Raw genomic sequence first — 13647 nt, 5'->3', positions numbered from 1 at the left:
GGCTCTTCAGGAGGGACGGGCACGGCAGGAGAGGTGCAGGGGTGGCACTGTATGTAACAGAAGGGGTAGAATGTATGGAGCTCACAGCTGGCAATGGTGCAGTTGAGAGCCTCTGGATAAGAATCAAGGAACAAACAAATAATGCAGATGCCATCGTGGGAGTCTATAGACCTCCTGGCCAGGACAATGATGAATTAATCTTTGAGGAACTAAGAGGCTCTTCCAAGTCAACTGACCTTGTCCTTATGGGAGACTTCAGCTCGCCAGAAATTAACTGGGAACACAACACAGCTGTACAACCCGGGCCAGAAGATTCCTAAAAAACTTGAATGACAACATTATGGAACAGGCTAGGAAAAATGCCCGCCTTGATCTTCTCCTTGTCAACAGAGTGGATCTCGTGAGCAAAGTGGATATTGGCAGCTGTCTTGGCCTCAGTGACCCCGAAGCAATTGAGTTTAAAATCTCTGCTAACAGAAGGAAAAGTGCAAAAACCTCTACTCTGGACCTGAGGAGAGCAGACTTCAGACTGCTCAGGCAGTTACTGAGTTTCCCCATGGAAAATGTTTTTGCAAGTGCTGGGGTCCATTAGTGTTGGTTGCTTTTTAAACATCACCTCCTAAGGGCACAGGAGCAGGCAATTCCCAAATGTCAGAAGTCAGGGAAACAAGGCAGAAAGCCGTCTTGGTTGAACAGGAATCTCCTCTTAAAAATAAGGCAAAAAAGGAAGGTGTATGCCCAGTGGAAGCAAGATCAGTTGACATGGGAAGAACACAGAGCTGCTGCTTGCCACTGTACGGAGAAAATTCGTGTGGCCAAAGCTCAGCTGGAGTTGAAGCCAGCCAGAACTGCAGGGGACAATAAACAGAGTTCTCTCAAATATATTAATGGCAACAGGCAGTGTAAAAACAACATTGTCCCATTACAGGATGAGGATGATCTCCTCACAAGCCAGGACAGAGACAAGGCAGAGGTGTTTAACACATTCTTTGCCTCTGTCTTCAACAAGGATGAGGACCAAGGGTGCCCTGAGCTGGAGGACCATGACTGCGAGAATGATCAACTCCCAGTCAAACCTGAAATTGTGCAGGATCTGCTTCTCCAGGTGGATCCCTATAAATCTGTAGGGCCTAATGGGATTCATCCAGGAATTGTCAAAGAGCTGGATGATGTCATCGCAGAACCTCTCTCGATGATTTTTGAGCAGTCTTGGGAATCTAGAGAAGTCCCAGCTGACCAGAAGCTGATTTTGTCCATTTGTGAATGTCCTGATTTTCAAGCAGTGCAAGAAGAAGGACCCCAGAAACTACAGGCCTGTTAGTTTCACTTCACCAGTACCTGGTAATGTTATGAAGAAGATTATTCTGGGAGGTTGATAAACACCTTAAAGACAACACAGTCACTGGTCACAGCCAGCACGGCTTTATGAGAGGAAAGTTCTGCTTATCGAAACTGATTTTCTTTTATGACAAGGTAACCCAACTGGTTGATCAAGGGAAGCCGCTTGATGCGATGTTTTTGGATTTCAGTAAAGCTTTCCATGCTGTCTCTCACAGTGTCCTTCTGCACAAGATGTCCAGCTCACATGTGGATAAACACATCATGTGGGGGGTGAGCAACTGGCTCATGGGTTGGGCACAAAGGGTTACAGTGAATGGGGTGACGTCAGACTGGAGGCCTGTCACTAGTGGGGTTCCACAGGGCTCCAGCCTTGGCCCTCTGCTCTTCAACAGTTTCATCAATGACTGGGACCCAGGACTGGAAGGGACACTAAGCAAGTTCACAGATGATACAAAATTGGCAGGAGCTGTTGACTCCCTTGAAGGCAGGGAGGCCCTGCAGAGAGACCTCAACAAATCAGAGGGCTGGGAAATCACCAAACAACAAGGGAAATTGCTGGATTCTACACCTGGAATGGGGCAGCCCTGGATGTACAGGCAGACTGGGGAATGAGAGGCTGGAGAGCAGTGCCAGGGAAAGGGACCTGGGGGTCCTGGTTGATGGCAGGTTGAACATGAGGCAGCAGTGCCCTGGCAGCCAGGAGGGCCAAGCGTGTCCTGGGGGGCATCAGGCACAGCATCACCAGCTGGGCAAGGGAGGGATTGTCCTGCTTCGCTCTGCACTGGGGCGGCCTCACCTCAAGTGCTGGGGGCAATTCTGGGTGCCACAATAAAAGAAAGATATTAAACTATTAGAGAGTGTCTAAAGTAGGGCCACAAGGATGATGAAGGGTCTTGAGGGGAAGCTGTATGAGGAGTGACTGAGGTCACTTGGTCTGTTCAGACTGGAGAAGAGGAGACTGAGGGGAGACCTCATGGCAATCTATAACTTCCTCATGAGAGGAAGAGGAGGGGCAAACGCTGATCTCTTCTCTGTGGTGACCAATGACAGGACCTGAGGGAATGGCCTGAGGTTGTGTCAGGGTAGGTTTAGGTTGGATATTAGGAAAAGGTTCTTCCCCCAGATGGTGGTTGAGCACTGGAACAGCTCCCCAGGGAAGTGGTCACAGCATCAAACCTGACAGAGTTCAAGAAGGATTTGGGCAATACTCTCGGGCACACGGTGTGACTCTTGGGGATGGTTCTGTGCAGAGCCAGGAGTTGGACATGATGATCTTGATGGGTCCCTTCCAACTCAGCATATTTTGTCATTCTGTGATTCCATACTTCGTTTTTGATCCCTGAATTAGTGTCTGGTTTATTAGTAGTTACATTATTTCTTCCACTTATATACCACCTAGGAATATATTTACTGTCCTTTAAAATCCAAACTCCATTTTCATAGCTTCACATGCAAATATTAACTCTACAAATAACGTGTGAAAATATCTTATTCTTTTTCAGTGTTGTAGTAGAGAAGGCACAAGATGTGTCACCATCTCTTTCAGGAACAAGCAGTAGAGAAAAAGCGAGGTATGGTTTTCAGATTTGCTAGTTTTCAATGTTCTGTTGCTGTAACAGTAGAAATAGAATTCTGACTGAAAATAGTGACAGTTTCTGAATGGAGTACAAAGACCTAAACACAATGTTAAATATGTTTTTGTAGTCTTTCTTTCACCTCCTATTTGCAGTAATATTCCTTTGTCTACCTTAGTGATTATTTGTCCTCTCTTCCCATGCTATATTTGAACAGCTCACACTTATTTGCTCTTTCTTTCCTTCATTAGCCTTTGGAAGCAGTGAAATGCTGTTATTTTACAATTTGACAACCAAGACACAGGGAAATTACAGTAGAAGTTCTTTCTCAGTTTAGAACCTAGACCCTTAAAATGTTCCTACACTGCCTACATGCCTCCTTATTTCTAGATTAAATCTCTTCCAGTGCAGTTCCATAGATGACTAAAAGCTGAGAAGGGTGTGCTCAAAGATGTCCTGATTTTTAGGCAACTAGCCTAAAAATGATTCGCTCTTGCAGCGGTTGTTGTGATCCATACGATATACTAGGTGCAGTGCTGCAGTCTGTCTCTTCATACCAAGTAGATCAGAACCTCTACTCTTGTAGTGGAAAATTAATTTCCTTCTTTTACAGAAAGAGGATTTGAGTCTGTCCCTCACACCTGCAGATAGCTGACCACAAGATATTTGGGGCTTAGCAGTCTCTTTGTGGTTTGTTGTAGCTGATAACTAACGATGAGGTGTAACGAACAGGGCTTTCTACTTCAGCTGTTCAGGTACTTAACCTTCCTTACTCTTGCCAAGACCAGGCTTCTAGTCCTTTTCTAATATAAAATACTTAACCTGTAGTTTGTTCCTGTGGAGGAAAACTGAGCCATGGTCTCCCAACTGTCCTTTATGTAAACCAGCAGCACAATCATGACCACAACAGTGCCTTTTGGAGAAGGCAGGTGTACATGCCTAATTCCAGGGGAATCCAAAACCAGTCCAAATAGAGCCTCCTTGCCATCAATGGAATGCTAAGTGCTGCAGGGTTGAAAAAAAAGGAGAAATGGTGTGTCTGTTTTAGGAGCTGATGTGCTGTTTCCAATTTTTATTTTGGAGCTCATTCATGAACTGATACCCTGCTGTCTGTACAGGTGTTTTATTGACAGATATAATGGCTGATTTCTTACACTGCTTGTATATTTCTGTGTATGTTTGTATCTGTGCTTGAGAGACAAAATGTGCGGTAAGAAAATCAAGAAAAAACTGAAATGTGCTTTTGATCTTAATAGTTCAGTGGTATCTCCAACAGAGGGAAAGCAGGAGTTATCTGGACACATCAGCAAAAGCAGCACTAGAGGAAAAGGCTTAAGGTATTATACTTTGAGTAATATTTGAATATGCTTGAATTATATCAACTTGTTTAGAACATTCATGCAAATTATTGACAGATAATAACTACTGACTGTGAACATTTCAGGTTTTGACTTAAGTCACAACCCAAGATAGGCTAGACTGTCAGACTAGTCTATCCAGAAGTTATTGACTTAAAAGGCATTCCCATTTGACTAGTCATTAGGACTGCAAGCACTTCTGGACTCCAGTTTAAATAATTTTATAGTAAATACCTGAAATGGATCATATGAACTGCATTGTGGAAGGTCCCTGTGTCAGGACTGACAGAGTGGGTACGGCAGCTTGAGTGTCTTAGGAGGCCTGTCCCAGCTTCTGCTCCCTTGCAGGTCCTCCTGCTGCCCCGTGTGCTTCTGCCCATGACCCACTGTGCATGTGCCCATTCAGTCAAAGGGAGCAGAGGCAAGGGGAGGTACTGAGCCCCAGTTATGTTTTCTCTGCTCCACTGGGGGGTTCCTTCACCTCGGAAGATGCTCTAGAGTCACAGGCCATTTTGTATAGTCTCGGGAGCTGAGAGACCTGTTCTGACAAGATAATATATTTGTTTATTACAGTGTGTGATGAGGATACACTTGGATAGTTGCTTATTAATGTAATTTATGTCAATTACAGAGTAAATGACTGCTCTGTTTGCAACCATAACTCTTCAGAAAGCAAAAAATTTCCGTTAGGAAAAAATAAATACCTGCCTCAATTTCCCATAGTAAACCTTGTGGGGGTACAAGGACTCCTTTCTTCAACTATGAAATAATTGCTTTTGAATGTCATGATCAAGTTGTATGATTTATAACCCCATTGTCATTCATTTTGAATCCATAATTCATATATCATTGTTATTATTAATTTGTGAGATATATGGGAGTTACTTGAAGGTCAGTAGCTGACTCCAAGTCTCAAACATGCTTAGACATTTTCTTACATATTTTTTCCTTTGATCATATGTTTCTGTTCATCACTATTTTGCAAAGTCCTACTGAATACTGTTTAAAGCCACTGTTTTGAAAAAGTGATACTACTTTATATAAACCATAGTTGAAAGCCAAGAGAAAGGGCAGTTGTAATTGTCTGCTGGAAATGTTTGAATTAGATGTAGAGGAAGTGCCTAGTTGATAGTTTGACATATATTCGCATTGACAGCAGCATTTTTAATCAGGCAGTTTCATATCTGATATACATTGACTGGGCTAAAAAATTGTATTTAATGTAGACTAATAAATGTGTATTTATTCCATCCTATGTTTCTGTACTGGATTTAAGAAAATACTTCCCAATGCTCATTTATTCCTTTTCAAAAGAGAACCAGGGCATTTAAGCTATGCAAAATGGAAAGAAAATAGGTGTCATGGCTGCCTTTTTTTGGTAGAATACTGTATTGGCTGCCTTCTTCCTCCAGCTGATGCTCTGGTGACCTGTTGGATCTTGTACTAAAGTTGCAAAGAATCAGAAACAGCTTGGAGACTGTTAAGTGCCATGAGCTTTCCTCTGCAATATTCCTCTGCTTTCACAGCAAGTAGTCTTATGACTAGGAAGACAGCTCTGAGAAATGAGAGTGATTTTTTTCTGATGTCACAATTCCCACTGGTAAGAAGATGGGGATTTAAAAAAGAGGGCAGGAAAAAATGCAGTAGAAGTCTCCTGTAGTGGTTACCAGTTATTTTACGGCACTGAGCTGTAAGACAGCAGCTCCACAGTTCCTTACAAGGTAAGAATTAGACAGATATGATGAACTGAAGAGTTGAGGAGTAAGGTAGAGACAAATGTGGAAGACAACCTTAAATCACCTATTCCACCAAGGAACAGAACATAATCATACCTGAGAGAAATACGCAGCAGCAAAAAACCCAAACAAATCACTGTTCAAACCCGTCTCTCTCAGGTGTTTTGTTCCTGAAAACTGGAAAGGAGGAGAATAAGTATGATTCTAGAGTTATTTGAATAGATAGGAATAGGGAACAAATTCTCCTATAGCACTGTAACTTTATGATGCACTTCTCATAGAGAAAACAAAGTACTGGGAGGATAGAAGGGAAGAAGTGGGGAAAGAGCAAATGGTGAAGAAACAAGAATTATAGCATTTGTAAAAGTTGTTCTTTTGAAAATCTCCTAAACTGGGCACCAGGATTTTTTAAACTGTATTTTTAACCGTAGTGTATAAATGGTTAAATGGGTAAGTAGATAGCTATTTAATCTAGCTTTATAAAGTTCTCTGGCTATAGTTAGATAGAGTCAAATTAGATAAAGAAAATTGTTTGTCTGCTTTTTTCCAAGTGTAAGTATAATTAGTAACTAGAACAGTTTATTTAAGAGGGTGGTGAATTTTCTATAATTTTAAGATTAAATCTTAATTGGTTACCCTTCTAAAATAATGTCCTTTGTGACACCTATGAAAAAGGTTTTTTGTGAATATGGTAAATCTCAATAGGTTAAAGAAAATTTTGCAAAGTATTCTGAAGACAAATTGCTTGAATTCAACTACTAATAATGGTATATGCCCTTTTGCTTTGTTCAATGCCTTCCACCTTAAGAGTGCTATTCACAGTAAAAATTTTAAGAATAATTTGAAGAGCATGCAATAATGATAGTGTGTCCTGGAGCCATGTACTCCAGTGGTCCTTAATTTCTTTTTTTCTTTTTCCTTCCAAGATCACCAGAAGTACTATAGATTTTTAAAAAATAAGCCAGAACTGTTAAATGGAGGAAAGAAATTTTGTTGTATTTCACAGTATAACTGTTCAGGATCTATGCTGAAAAAAGACATAATGCTTACAAAATACTAGTTTCATGTGTTCCCACAAATGAAAGATCCTAAACTGTCTGGTTGTATAGACCTTAATAATACCTCTAGTAAGATACTGATTTTATAGTTGTTGCATAACTTGTGAAATGCACAGTATTTAATTGAAGCAGAACAATCATTTCATTTATACTTCTGCTGGGTGTAAGATGCCTGTTTAGGATCATAGTAATTTTTTCAAATCCTGAGCATTAGTAAAATATGAAGCATGTGCAATGAAAAAAAGTCAGTAAAAACACAGACTTGTTATAAAATCTTTCTCTGACAAGCCATGCTGTAGTTTGCATAATGCTTGAAGTACTTGAGCTTGCAAGTACAGAGGCTGTCTTTTGGAATATCCTGTCAAGATTTCAGCCATGCTTTTGATACCATTTTTTCTTTTATTTGAAGACCAGATTTTTATCAAGTAAAAACTCATTGGAGTTCATTATTTTTAGTTCATATCCATACAGAACTAAACCATAACTAAAAATATGCCCTATATGTATATAGTAGGCAAGTAAGTGTCTCCTCCTCTAGATAATCCATGTATGGGAACGGCATATCAGAGCCATTAACTAAAAATAAAATTACAACATTGTTAATATGGAGTTAGTGGCAGTTGTTCCTAACCACCTCCTGAGGGCATGTTCCACAAGCGTTCTCTACAGCTTTGTAGATTTTGGATATTTGTTACCAAGAGAAAAGATATTTCCTACCTTCCACTTCTCCCCAGTCAATTTGTCTAAATGTCCTGATGGAGAACTAATGTATTTGAATTTGAACTTTAGAGTTTACAGTATTCTAAATAAGTGTGTAATTTTTTTTCAATGTAAGAAAAGGGAAGGGGGAAAAAGAAGAGGAAAAACCAAAAGAAGTTATTAACATTACACCTCAAGTCCAGGAGGAAATAAATGTAGAACATTCCCACTGGCTACCACCACCTGACTTCATTTTAATGGATTACATTAATGATGCTTCCAAAACAATTCTACCACTAACTACTACCCGGGAACAGGTTGTGGCTCTTGCACAGTGAGTACCAAATTGTATTTCCATAAGCTGAATTGGTAAAATAACTGTTTTCTTATCCAAGGACAACTTTTCCAAAATAATTATTTTCCAATGCTTAAGTGGAATCCAAAACAGCTTTGGCCCAGAATGTTGACATAATTTTAGATTTTAGTATTTTGTTTCTAATTTTGTTGCAATTAATTTAATTTTTTTTAAGATAAATATCACTTGCAACAAGAGTATCAATTTCTCATTTAAAAAATATTGTTATAGACAATTTCAGGTTCTTTTTCATGTTTATGCATCTGTACTGATTCTTTGCAATGAACACATTAGCAACGCATCAAGGAGCCCCAGAGACCTAGGTTTTGCAAAGCCTAAAAGCATGCTTAGAACACAAATCCAATAGTCAAGATGGTTGAAAGTTACATGTATCATGTCTGTTCTTTCTCCTACCATCTTTCCTGCCTACTTAGTTTTGGAACCCCTTGGGACAGCAACTCTGTTATATTTTGTTTTCTATAGAGCCAAAAGCATAAGACAAGTTTTCTAACATAGCTTTTAAGTGCTCTTGTAATTAATATCCTGATGATTTAATAGTGCCAGAATTGCAATAGTGCATGTACAGACTGTTGGTATCAATGTGTGATTCATTAGTTACACTGACTTCTCAGCCTGGGCACCAATCACTGCCACCTCCAAGCAGTGTGTCTGTTTTCATCTTCTCCATAGTTTAACCTTTATATCTTAGCAGTTTCCTGGCTGCCTCCTGAATCTGGAGAGTTTGGTGTCAGATCCCACTTACTCTCACAAAATTTGTTACTTTTACTAACTCATTTTAATGAAGTGGTCTAATGTGATATGAGGAATGAATTTTCCATTGATTGCAGAATTTGACAGGACAGATATTCAACCTTAACTATCTAGCTGTGTATAAATCATGCTCCCTTCCTCAAGGTGGAATCCATAAAATTCTCTTTTAAATCTGCTCTTCTAACATACCAGTGAAATACTTGCAGACACACAACCCAGTGAAACAATCATGGGAAATTTATGTAGAATGTTTTCTGTGGGGATTTTTCTGCTTGTGTTCCATTTCAGGCAGCTGCCTGAATAGCATGTGTTGAATAGGGAGCAGGGGAGAAGGCAGCTGCCATCCTTCAGCAGCCTGGCAGCCTGGGCAGAGTTCCTCTTGTGCTCATTGGGGAGGGGGTCAGGCTAGGTGAGGGGACATCAGTAGTGCTGGATGTCTCCTCTGGAACAAACACACAGCGCACCTTTGTGTAGTGGTGAGCACGTTGGCTCGTGCAGCTTTGCTCTCTTTAATGAGGGCTGGCCATGGGCAAACACAGCACAAAGGACTGCCTCGAGCCCCACGCTTCCTCAGCTTCACCCAGTAATTCCCAGCTTCAAGACACTGACATCTGACATGCTTGGTGATAGCTCTCTGTGGTCATGCTATTGCAATCGGTGCCTCCTCAGCCGTAAGTTTTGAAAAGTGAGGCCTCAGAGGTTGCCTTGCTTGTGCTGTGCAGAGGAACATGTTCACTGCTTCTGCAGAGATGGGGATGCAGGTTTTAGTTCCCTGTCTGAAGCAGTGGCTTGCGATTTTCATGTCTAATTTGCAACATCTTGTCCAGAGTGAGAGACCTCAATAACCCTTGGGCCTGTGGCTGAGACACTGAGGGGAACAAAAATCTTTACGTACAGTGACCCTGCATAGGGGAGGTGAAGGTGTGTGTATATGGGGAGGCTTACAAACCAGGTCTCGGTCCTGTGTGTGCACAGTCCCCCAAAAGACATGCTTTCAGCAGAGCTTGCACTGACTGTGAGTTCTGATCTGTTTCTGTTTCTGAGCCATTTGTTTTAATGGATAAATACCTCTCACCCCCAGTATACTGGCTTCAATATAAGAAAACACATGTAGAAGGTAAGTACCTTCAGTGAATACAGCTGCTTTCCTATGCTGGGATCATTACCTATGGCTTTATTTTTGGCATATATAGTCTCATGCCTTTATTACTATTTCAAACAAATGATAGGTCTGGGGACTGTAATATGTAACTCACCTAATCTGTTGCCTGTAAACATGAACACTAGCTTCTGTAATTACTTCCTGAGTAATTAAACTGTTATTGATGACTTTTTCTGAGGACTTTATGCCTATACTACACCTCTCCAGATTCTCTGCTTTTGCACCTTGGTTTAGGTCTGTGACAAATGAATCACCTGAGTTACGGTTATCTGTATTTATCAGTAAGCATATTTAAAATACCAGTTACTGAATTTTTAAAAATTAATTAGGCAAACATAGAAAAAGTGTTACAGTCTCTCATTGTGCTACATTTTTGCAATAAATACAAGAGGAATTATAGATGTAATTGATCCCGGCATGCATTTGGAACAGGTTTGTTGCGGACAAGATGGGTGGCCCTGTTGAAATAGAGAAACTACACAACTTCAGCTGGGAACTTCAGATAAGTGAAATAGAATTTGAGCTGAAGTGCAACATTGTACCTATCGGGAAAATCAAAAGAGGGACGTTCTATCACAGGGCTTTACTTTTCAAGGTACATTATAATTTCTTTTGCAACATAACATGTTTTTGTTAAATGGATATTCTAAACTAAAGTATATTTGCATCAGTATAATACAGTATTTATATTAATGTAAAATCTTTTGTATACAGTTTCATAATTTTTCACCAGCAAAGTTGATTTCCCAGTGAATGAAAGCCAGCATCGCTTCTTTCTGTAAACATTCTTGTTGTCATTAAATTGTCTTAAGTGATATCAGCAGAATACTTGATAAATGGCAAAAAGCCAAAGGATTTGATTTGGAGTCAAAACATTTTACATTTTCTGTAAACTGTAAAATATTGAATTATGCAGCTTCCTTCTTTTTCCATGCTGCAAATGTAAACTTGTTGGGACAATTTATATTTGGTATCTACCCAGTATTCTGTGATAGTATATAACAGTTTCTGTGTTCTAGTTTCTTAAACTGGGAAGTTTTATTTCTTCTTTCTTCATATGAAGATGTATGGTGCAGCCTGGTTATCTGTCCCATCCTTTTTCCTTGGCTGGATTTTTCTCTTTCTTGAATGGAAAGAAAAAGAGAAACAAGGGCCTAGCACATTAAGCAGGAAGGACCTAGGAAAGAGTACACAGGAGAAAGTGTACAACCCTAAATTTATGGTATCCATAGGGAGAGAAAGTTTGCAACTTATTTTATGACGTTCTGAGGGCATGAATTAATTATGCTCCGCTGTTCTAAGAAACTTTTGTAGGGACAGGACGTCTCTCTTAAAGCCACAGCACTCTAAGCAATAGATATCCTTGTCCATTTGTAACAAGTTAAAAATCTTCCTGGATTTCATTCCTTCACAGCAGATGCATGTTGAAAAAGCAGTTTGGTAGCTGGAAACCATTATAGGTCTGTCTGTGATAGTGCAGCCCAGAGGAAAGGCAGGTGTTTCATCTAGCAGACACTTGCCTCGCATTTCATTGCCTCCCACATTTCCAGGGCTGAAAAGCAAGGAGTGTCCTTCCAAGTGAAGCAACAATCCTAAACTTAGACTGATAAAAATGTTACATTTTTATGCTTAATATTTCATACTAGCTATATGTGTGCAGTGTGCCTACACCTAATTGCTTGAATAGACTTCAAAATGTTATTCAGAAGTAAGTCTTCCAAATAGAAAAAAACATTTCTGGGTACTGTGGGTGTTGCACTTCATTTGAGGTCTGAAGGACTGGCTGATAAACAAATGTATCAGTGTTTGAAAAGAGTTAAAATCAATGTTTTGCATGTTGTGCACAGGATATGTGAGAAATAACATTTAAAAGTCTACATTTTCTAAGCAAAATCAACAATAAAATTTGACGTTTGTAACACCTGAGACATTTATAAAGTCTGTTTCAAGAAAGCTCTAGGCCTTTCAGGTGTTCATTTTGTTTTTATGCATCTCTGGGCCTTGCTGTACATCACAGAAGCTACATGAATGAACTGTGATTAACAACTTTTTCTTTCTTTTTTAGGTGATAGCAGACAGAATGGGCATTGGCTGTAGTTTAGTTCGTGGCAAGTATAACAGAGCTTGGAATGAAGTTAAATTGGTTGAAGACTCTCCCAAAGGGCTTCTGCTTCCTCCTCAAGAGTATGTTGTAGATCTGATGTTTGAACCAGGCTGTTTGATGAAACAAGGAACTGCAAAGGCTGATCAATACAAACGTATTTAATCATCTTGATGAATTTCACCAAAATAAATATTTTAAATATGTTTGCAGTGCTGTATTTATGAAACATAAGGGGGTTCATATCCAACTATCAAAAAGAAACGTATCTGGTATGTTGCCTTAAAGGTTTAATAAAACATGGTTTTGGTATCTAACTTCAGTGCTTAAAAATTTTGTTAAATTTTTTGTACTATTTTAAGACTAAACTGCAAAACTACAGATTAAAATTTGGTAATCAATCATATTTGGTGTGTGCTAACATTACAATGCTTATTAAACAGATTTAAATTCCAATACCACAGATTCTTTTTTTTAATTTTCCTTCAAATCCCATGCACATTTATAGGAATTTCATGTCCATAAAGCAGGAAAATGTGACATCTGATGAAATAACAAGTCACCTAAAAACAACTGGACAATTTTTGTGTGAAATAACACAAGAACTGAGAATTATAACTACAATAACAGTATACTTTCAGCCTCTGTAGAAAAAAATCCCATTTATATTTCTTAGAACTTGGCAGAGTTAATATTTACAGATGATAGGATACTCTGGATAAAAGTAAATACTGTTTGTCCTGGCACAGGAAAGACAGATGATTGATAAGTTAATGCTTGTGATCTCTGTTCAAGTTCTTTATTTTTGATGTGAAGATAAAATGGACTCCGAGAAGGCAGTGGTTTTAGACAGGGAATTTGTATTTCTTGCAGCCTTGGGTAACGCGGTGTTGCTGAAGAGTGGCAGTGCTTCTAAGAGAGGTAAAATACTGGCTAGAACACTCTAGTAAACACTTCCTGGTGAAACTGTCAGGAATGTACTGGAGTATTTCAGAGAGCACCACTATCAATTGAGTTTACTGTGGAAAACTGAGAAAATGTCCTGTACAGCAGTTAGGCCAGTGCAGGCAACATTGTAGAGAACTGAATTTCAGAGGACCAGAGCACCTACAACAAGACATTTACTTCCTGCCCACCAAAAATGTGATTTAAAAAATTGGGGTCTGTGTTGTTTTAGCTTTTTAATGTTTGTATAAGCACAGTCACTTGTCTCGACTGCTTTGGGTTGAGGAGGAGATTTGTATCCATTGTATTCATTACTGCTCATGAGCATGATCCCACCACTCCCTCTCCTTCCTCCTCTGACATGCAGCACGATTTCCTGGTAGCCCTTAGGGGAACATTTTATCTTTATGTTGTAAATTCACTTATATGGCCCCATGCTCATTTGTTATTTTTACCTTATGTTCTGCAGTCCTCTAGACACCAGAATGAAAAAGAACTCTGGAAACAAAATGCAGGATGTGCTGGCAGAATTGAGGGAAAGGTGAGG

At 39.6% G+C, this 13647-nt stretch overlaps 1 protein-coding gene across 7 annotated transcripts in view; it reads left to right on the top strand.

Annotated features, from left to right (window-relative positions):
• The window catches only part of ARMC3 (armadillo repeat containing 3), a 65025-nt gene extending 52414 nt beyond the window's left edge, over positions 1–12611 (top strand). For 6 of the 7 annotated variants that reach the window (XM_019285333.3, XM_019285334.3, XM_019285339.2 and 3 more), the window contains 5 exons: positions 2844–2912; positions 4172–4252; positions 7903–8100; positions 10487–10649; positions 12120–12611. In XM_019285333.3, the coding sequence (XP_019140878.1) occupies positions 2844–2912; positions 4172–4252; positions 7903–8100; positions 10487–10649; positions 12120–12320 (712 nt within the window). In that variant the 3' untranslated portion in view covers positions 12321–12611. The remainder of the gene's footprint in view (positions 1–2843; positions 2913–4171; positions 4253–7902; positions 8101–10486; positions 10650–12119) is intronic. The other variant, XM_019285338.3, reaches the window with a different exon arrangement.
• The last annotated feature ends 1036 nt before the right edge of the window (positions 12612–13647 follow it).

This window comes from Corvus cornix, chromosome 2 (genome assembly GCF_000738735.6).
Source record: "Corvus cornix cornix isolate S_Up_H32 chromosome 2, ASM73873v5, whole genome shotgun sequence".
In the NCBI taxonomy this organism is placed as follows: Eukaryota; Metazoa; Chordata; class Aves; order Passeriformes; family Corvidae; genus Corvus; species Corvus cornix.
The sequence above is the reverse complement of the archived record's forward strand: the minus strand, read 5'-3'. Positions and strand labels throughout refer to the sequence as shown.